The following is an 8,385-nucleotide window of genomic DNA, read 5'->3' on the forward strand; positions in this document are numbered from 1 at the left end:
TGTTTTGTGCTCGACAGAAGAAAGAACTAAAAAGTGAGGTCTTTGCCAAAGTTGAGATCATCTCCCAAGTTACTTGACATCACAGACAGACATTTACAATTCATTAAATTCAAGTCCAACTTTCTTGACTCTAAATCGAGCGCGTCAAAGGAAAAAAAAAACAATTGCGCCACCATCACGTAATCTCCTTGAACTGTACTCTTATCGACCATGAATCTCGACTAATCAGCGTGTGAGAAGTTAAGAGCTCAGTTATTGGAAAATTCATTTTTGATATACTTACTTACTGCCCGCTATGCCCGGTGCAAAGAAGGGCAGCAACAATGGTCGTGTACTCCTGTCTGTTTTGGGCCAGCTTCGCGATGGTACCCCAGGTGTGGTTTAGGGTCTTCATCGCTTCCTCTACCGTTCGTCGCCAGGTGTTCTTCGGTCTGCCTCTCTTGCGCTTGCCTTCTGGTATCCAGTGTAGGGCTGTGCTGGTGATGTTACCAGGTTCTTTCCTATTAAGCACGTGCCCAGTCCGCCTTCACCTTCTCCTCATGATAATGGTCTCCATTCAGTCTTGACGACAACGAGCAAGCAGTTGTTCCTTTGAGATGTTGTTGGGTCAGAAGATTCTCAGGATTCATCCCAGGCTCTTTGTGTGAAAAACGGAGAGCTTGTTAAGGTCACTGGCAGTCATCCTCCAGCACTCTGAGCCGTATAACAAGAGAGAAAACACACAGCTCTGGTACAGCTTCAGCTTGGTTTATGTAAATTACTGCTAGGACCTCCAAAAATTGATGAGCATTCTGAAGGCATTTCCGGCTTTGCTGAGACGGTTCTTTACGTCATTGCCTGCTCCTCCATCACTTCTAAAAGTGTTGCCTCAGTAGGTAAACTCCTCAGGCGTGGGTAATTCTTCACCATTCACCTGCACCGGTAAGGGTTTTGGGATGTTCAATGTCATCGCCTCTGTCTTCTCCGGGCTGATCTTCGGGCCTTTATCTGCTGAGGTTATGTATTAAGGCGAGATGTCTTCTCCTGGACGCGTTGGTAGGTGTAGGAGACCAGAACCAGGCCATCAGCAAAGTGCAAGTGTTGTTAAGAGGGTCCATATTGTGCCGCTGAACGTATGCCTCTAGACTGATTTTCTGTTGTTCGTCGCTTCACCTAGCCAATGGCTATGTTCAACAGGATATGGATGGAACAGATATGCTGTGGCTTGCCTTCCATTTGACTAGCCTCCAATGTTCTCGCAGCTCCGCCGCTAAGTATATATTTGGCCTCCTTTCGGAAGAGTTTCCCAGTGGTTCGACCTTCGTAAGCGTTTATGGTTTTTCATAAATGACAGAGTCATAAGTAGCTACACGCGTGGTTTATTCAGTAACACTTTTTTCGTTGACCAACACCTGAATAGAAGCAAGAAAAAATTAAATCTTTGTTAGCGTTATCCTTACTTTAAGAAAACAGCTAAATCCGCTAAGTTGCATTTGCGACGTTTCTGTTGATGTCTCGATCTACAATTCATCTTTGAAAGTGTTGCTAAGACAACCAAAAGAGCTGACTTAATTGCCAAATCATTTATTCTAATTTTTTTTTATGTTTTCCTTTGCACATTATTTTTTAGTCTAGTCAATATTCGTATCACCGTCTCTTGAAATGAAACCGGCTTTAGATATATATATATATATATATATATATATATATATAAAACAGTTATTACCCTGACCATATGATGCTTTAATTGCCTCATTTCCTTAACATAAAAATTTTGAAAACAGCAGACAGTAGTTTTAATGTTCATTTGTATTGCCTCAGTTTGTTTGTCTGTTTGTTTGTTTTTTTTTGAGAACTTAAGGCATCAATAGCTGCTTATATTGCTGCTTTGTTGCCTTCTATCGAGTTTCTTGGTTCCTTTTAAAAACTGATCTTGCCGTTTAAGGACAGCTGGTCCGAGCTAGTGATTGTTAATGTGCTTGTCGTATACTCCTCATAATAGATGGCAGGCCATTAATGAAATGAATTAGTGCTACACTGTATATATGCATTTTCATCGCTAATATGACACTATCTAAGAGCCTGTATTAATTCTAGGGTTAAAACCTATGAAAAAAATTTGTAGGTCAATCGGTTTAAGATCTACTACTGCAGCAACAGGGTGACGCCCGGCGGCCATTTCATTCGTTCACAATTGAGTTTATTTAGAACGTTGTTGTAGACTTCCCTTGTTCCAACATTTCGATGAAGAATTATACATTAACTATGGGTGACAACCGTAAAAAGGAAGATCCCCGTTGCAACGACCATTGTCAAGGACACAGTTTATCTGCTGACATTTTAAGCTCCAGACTTGTGGCTTTCTGGCGCACCAGATATAGACCGGTTTTAGTGGTGGAATAAATCGCAATCATTGTTCGCCCTGATGAAGGGAAACCACTTTCTACATTATTCTTGTTTATTCCAAAACATTAAAGTTTTTAGCGCGTCTCTATATTCTTTTCTCCTGGCAGCATAGATCCAAGGGTTAAGGGCAGCGTTCCAGTAATTTAAGAACAGGGTCCATGTACCCCAAGACTCGAGGGACTGCTTCGTTTGACACGAAGCAGTACCAGAAAAAACTTCAGCTATGGAGAAAGCTAGAGCAGGTAACGTAGTCGAGTAAAACACGCCGGTAATTATAGCTACGGTTATCGACGCTTTTCTGTTCTGCTTGTAAGAAGGAAATAACGGCCCACTTTGAGCGCGTATGGTTCGCTGTTGACGAAGCACTTCTTTCAAAATATAAAAATAACAGTAAGAGATAACAACTCCGGGAAATAAGAATACTGTGCAAACAGATATTATCCAGAAATCGTCTTCTTGGACAATCCAACGCAGACTAGCGATGAAGCTGGAAACAACACAAATGATAGCAGCGACGCATTTAAACCTAGAAACTGTAGCGATGGTGGCGTAACGTAAAGGATAAAGTACTCCTATATACCGTTCCACGCTGACGGCGCACAAGCTGTATGTTGATACGGCGATGGACAAGATGTGAATGAAGTCAACCCAAATACTGACCGGATGTTCCTCGTCTGCTATTCGTAAAAGCGATCGAGTTATCCATAGTGGTAGCGCAATGAATTCAACAAAAAAGTCACTAAGGGCTAAAGCAGCAACGAAGTAGTTTGTTACCGTGTGAAGAGATGGCTTTTTATAAACTGCAGTCAGTATTAACGCATTGGTGGAGCAAGCGATAATAGATATGGACGCACCAAGGGTAGTTGTTACGATGATATTCCACTCCTCTGTTGGAAGTGTATCACATTTTTCGCTTCCCATAATTCTGAATATTTTATCTGTCTCGGTGTTTTAGGATCAATGAAATTGTTCAGCTATACAAAAGGACCCTAACCCTGTTAAACCCAAACGCTTATTGTGTCCTTTCTAAAAGGGAAAGCGCAATGAAAGGACTTTGAGAAACTTTGTTCTACGAGCACAAAGGAGCATGGGAATGTGGAGCACCTGACAGACAAATAGTAACTTATTTTCACTAAAAATGCTTTTTCATAAATATGAGTCAACGTTGAACGACAATGATGAGGTATAATTGCAAATTTTACATCTGGTGACTTCGTAAACTGTCGTTTGGTTTGCGCATAAATTTTGAACCACTATTAATTTTCTACCACTGTCCTTCCTACCAATTCATCCTTTACTGAATTTGTTCTTTCGAATCCCTGTCACTCATAAAACAGGGGCACCCAACGACTGTTTTCTTTAAAATATCTGTTCGGAGAAACAAATTTTGCCAACTGAAGAATTTTCTATTGCTTTGAGGAAGGCTAAAACGTTCTTGATGACCGTTCCATTCGTGTACTATTTTCGAAGGTGTAATGAATTCCCTGCGATTTTCTGAAGTTTAATTTTTCACATTTCATCCCCAAAGTTAGCCTTTTTTTCGTAGAAAAAAGGAAAACTATAATTTTCGGATTCAAAATTGCGAGGAGAGAGGGAACAGAAAAATTTTCACTTGCATAATAAGTAAAATTGCGTCTAAAATTTTCGGGAAAATAATAAAGAAGCCCTTGCAATTTCGAAAGACTAGTTCTCCTAGGAGGACAGAACAGACACAAATTTTATAGCACCGCTTAGAATGCATTTTTAGAGATTTAAACGTATTCTTAATAGTCTAAAAAGTGTTTTCAGTGTATTTACGAGGAAACCGTCGTTGGGTGCCCCTGATACAAAGAAATTATGATTGGGAGACTGATGGTTATCTCCTTTAACATCAACCATCCTTATATGGTCACTCTTTAAAAAGAACTTGATACATTGTAAATGACTGCGAAAAATCGGCTATGATGTTTTAAAGGACTTACAAATTTTGTATTTGCCCAATTCGAAATTAACCAAGTAAAGCAAAAAAGAAACGTTGTGGACCCTCCAAAGGTGAAAATAGGCTTGCGAAAGCATTAAATATTTAAACTGGACCTTTATCGCTCAAATGTCGACACTATCTGGATATAAGGAATTGTTGTCGACCATCCGATTGTTGTCCATCATCATCATCATCATCATTATCATCATTATCATCACCACCAGCCACCACTACCAACACCATTTAACTCTAATGCTTTCCCTTTGTTGTAAAAAGGGCAAAAAATCTTACTAATTACGGTCTCTGTCTCGGGCAACGACAGAGGCCTAGCTTATAACGCTGGACCTCAGTCCAAGCCCTTTTAGTTCTTTCTCTCATCTACAGCTCTTTTTCATGTCTCCCGGTGTCTCCGTGTCTTTCTCTTGCCCTCTTCCTTTCAAGTTATTGTGGCGGCAGGAGAAGCTACAATGTAGTTTCTTCCCGCCCCTAGTGTTACGCATGACCAAGCCTTTTCGCTCTCGCAGTTACCTCTGAGTCATCACATGGGGCTCAAACTCGGTATTCATGTTACGATCAGTATTATCGCCACAAATGATTGTTATCTTTTTCATGGGAAATCACAACTAGTATAATTCTCAAAACGCTAAAATATACATATAAATACAGAGTTCTCCTTAATACCACAGGGACCCGGACATTTATGAAACCTCTTATTTTTCATCCGGATTCGCGTGGAGGGGGCATTAAACCCCCCATTTTGCTTAGCAGTTAAAAAAAAGAAAACACAGATTCGCCGACACAGATGGTGTCTTTCTCTAATTCACTGTTCGTGGCAATTTAAACTAAGCTACATCAATGATAATACTGTTACAGTATGCCACGACTTTTAAACGATATTGCCACCTAATATGGCATCAGTTTGTAAGTCGTCAGGCAAACTGGAAGGTGGAACGAATACAGGAACGCGGCATTGAGAGCCATATATAGATCCCACTCGGATACGTATGAAGAACTCTTAAAGAGGGCTAATTAACCTTCCCACGTTGCATAGACCTTTTCAAGGCATCGTAGTACTGATGTATAAAGTCAAGTATGGTCTTGTGCCAGATAATGTTTCCAACGTATTCGTTCGCAAGAATTCTGCGCATTCACTCCGGTAATGACTTTGTCACACGTTTCAGCACCATTCGCTATGGAAAACATTCGAACAGATATATCGTCTAAACTAAACAAAGGTCTACGAGAGGCTTCTAGCTTAACCAGTTTTAGGAACAAAATTTTATTAGAAGATTGAACTTTTCAGAGCATTTTTCTAATAATAGTAACTGTTGTAAACTTTGTAGTGAATAGACAACAAGTTATTTATTTATTTATTTATTTAGCTATTTTATGTTATCAGTAAGTATCACAGTATTAGGGACCTTTAGCATCAGGTTTTTCGTGGGAAACGGCAAACAGTAAACCGCAAAATGTCACGTGACCACGACCTTGCGGTCACGTTTGAACCGCTGGAAGGGCTTCCAGCGGTAAGTGATTTACGGCAAGGCTTTTTGCCACAAAAAGTTGTACAGCCTCGCGTTTAAAGGTAAGAACTAGCTTTTTGTATCCGTTTGCGATGTGTTTGTTGGATTTTTGATCTCGAATCAATGAATTATTGCGAGTTTTGGGCGATTAAAGTGATGCACTTCGATTTGATGAAAACAACATGGCGGCCCTAAACAATGAACGCGTAGTTCAAATCAATTTCATATTCCTTTCTGCCGTACTAACAAAGGAAAGTATTCTGTTCCAATCCAGAGTTAAATTTTTTTTTCTGTCTTGTTTCTGAATTCATAACTTAACTCAGTCTCTGTTTGGTTCCTATTTTTAACGTATCACTCCGCGAATATCATTTTATTTTGCTTATCTCTTTTAGACTGGGGAACCCAGGCTTCATAAAGCCTTCTGGTTTCTTCTGGGTTCCCGTGCAACCTTACAATTCCTATATGTATTCTTGTATTGTATTGTATTTTTGGCTAAATAAAATGAACTGAACTGAACTCAACTGAACTGAACGCCTTGCTAAAGTTTGAAATCACGGCAACGCGAAACTGCAAACGCGTAACTGCGGTTTGCGGTCTGCGGTTTGCGGTTTACCTGATGCTAAAGGTCTCTATTGTAATTGTCTACTTTCCGTTGTATTTTATCAAGGGTGTGGATTTTATTGTATTCAGCATAGTCTATATAGTGTCCCCAGTTAGTCCCACGGGCTAAATACTCTGACACTTAAATAAAGGTTCTTGTCTTATCTCAGTCCCCGATGAAAGCGGAATCAACTCAGTGTGGTTAAAACACCTTCCATTCGCAGACGGGCATATCCTCGAGATACCTCTTAGAAAATTAAGCCGAAATTGAATGAGTCACAGGCAGGGATCGAATTTGACTTTTTAGATTGGCCCAATTTTGTTTTGGTTCGCGCTTTTGCCCGGCAGCTTTCCCTTCTTTTGCAGGGGCGTAACCAGCCCATAGACCTGTAGGCCTGGACCCGACCAATGTTTTATTTGATCACACTACAGCTTGCAATAAATTATGCGTTGTTGTGGTGAGCTAAAAACCTTAAGAGGTACATGTGATAGAGTGAGAGGTCAGTGCGTACTAGTCATGGGTGCAATTTTCACGATGTGTGGAAATGAGAGTCAGTCAGGCCTACAACTAGTCGAAAAGCTGACTACGCCCCTGTTTTGGTATAATTATTGTTTTTCTTCCCTCGTAGAAGGCCCAACATTTCCAAATTCAACCGAGACGTAAAACCGACAAGACACACAGCCTTATATAATTAGTTAGAAGACAAAAATGACCACTAAACCCATTCGTTATACAGTTTTTATTACTTTTCGCCAACGTATCGTTGACGGTTGCGGCGCTTTATATATTAACATTGTTAACTAGTTAAGGTACAATACAATGGGTGATTTTGTTAACTTAGTTTTGTTATTAATTATTTCGCCTTGAGTCTAAACTTCTCCCTGGGAAAGATCATCCGACTGTTACTTCCACGTGTTGGCCTTGATGTGTTTCCTGTAATTACTTTCTATATCTAAAGCGATAACAGGGTCTGGCTTTTGATCTGCGCCAGTTAACCTGAGCGCCAATTCCCCATCGGTTTCGAGGAAGAACATCTTGAAAATCATACTCCTCCTTCTCAGTGCCTTCTCGCTTTAAAGAATGAAAAAGAAAAGATTAGAGATTTAGATCAAAAGTTGGCACAATCAAAAGAAAACATGGAAGGATAGAGAATTTAAAATAGCTCGCTCATAATAAAGTTACCTCTATACATTAAAGTGATTTACGGCTACAAAATTGTCAACATCTTAACTTTGCGAGATAGATTGTCCGTCAGTTCTTCGTATGGGTCTAGTACTAAAATTGCTTTAAATGCGTTTGTCATGTTTTGTGTTGAAAAGGATAAATTTGGGCTTCTGGTTGAAATTCTAAAGTCACTGTTTTATTAATTACCTAAATGATTTAGTTAGTTCAAAACTTTTCATAAGTCGCACCAATCCGGAAGTTAGGGATCCTTTTTGAAGTTGTACATGCTATATTCCCCATATAAAAGATAGTTAAATCAAAATGTATTTTCTGTATCACTGAGAATTAGGAAATTAAGTATACATTTAAGTATATCTCAGTGTCTCTTTCCTTGCTAATTGAGGGCGATATATACGGGCATGCAACGTACATTGAAAAAACTAACAAGCAAAAAACAAAACAAAACAAAAGGTAAGAGTAGGTAAAGTAAGGCGCACCAACCTCGTCCCCAGGGCTTTTCTTTCAAAAAAGGGGGCGGGAAAAGCCCTGGGGACGAGGTTGAAGGCGCACACGAGCCAAAAGCCCAAACGGCCGGAGCTTATACCGGTTTCCGTAGCATGAAGCATGCCTACGGAGTACTGCTACTTCCCCCCTGGACGGGATGCTAGTCCATCGTAGAGTTACCCCCCAGCAGTATGTCGCCGGTACCCATTTATACACCTGCGTGAAGAGAGACAAAGTGGAGTAAAGTT

General features: G+C 40.1%; 1 protein-coding gene across 1 annotated transcript; it reads right to left on the minus strand.

The window, feature by feature from the left end:
* Positions 1-2,159: 2,159 nt before the first annotated feature.
* On the minus strand, positions 2,160-3,306 carry LOC140935643 (beta-1 adrenergic receptor-like). The gene has a single exon (XM_073385215.1). The coding sequence runs from the start codon at positions 3,304-3,306 to the stop codon at positions 2,428-2,430; it is 879 nt and encodes a 292-aa protein (XP_073241316.1). The 3' UTR covers positions 2,160-2,427.
* Between the last annotated feature and the right edge of the window lie 5,079 nt (positions 3,307-8,385).

This window comes from Porites lutea, chromosome 4 (assembly GCF_958299795.1).
Source record: "Porites lutea chromosome 4, jaPorLute2.1, whole genome shotgun sequence".
NCBI classification, from domain to species: Eukaryota; Metazoa; Cnidaria; class Anthozoa; order Scleractinia; family Poritidae; genus Porites; species Porites lutea.

Bases quoted from the DNA above. Each gene is read 5' to 3' on its own strand.
- LOC140935643 (XM_073385215.1), bottom strand. From the start codon at position 3,306: ATGGGAAGCGAAAAATGTGATACACTTCCAACAGAGGAGTGGAATATC.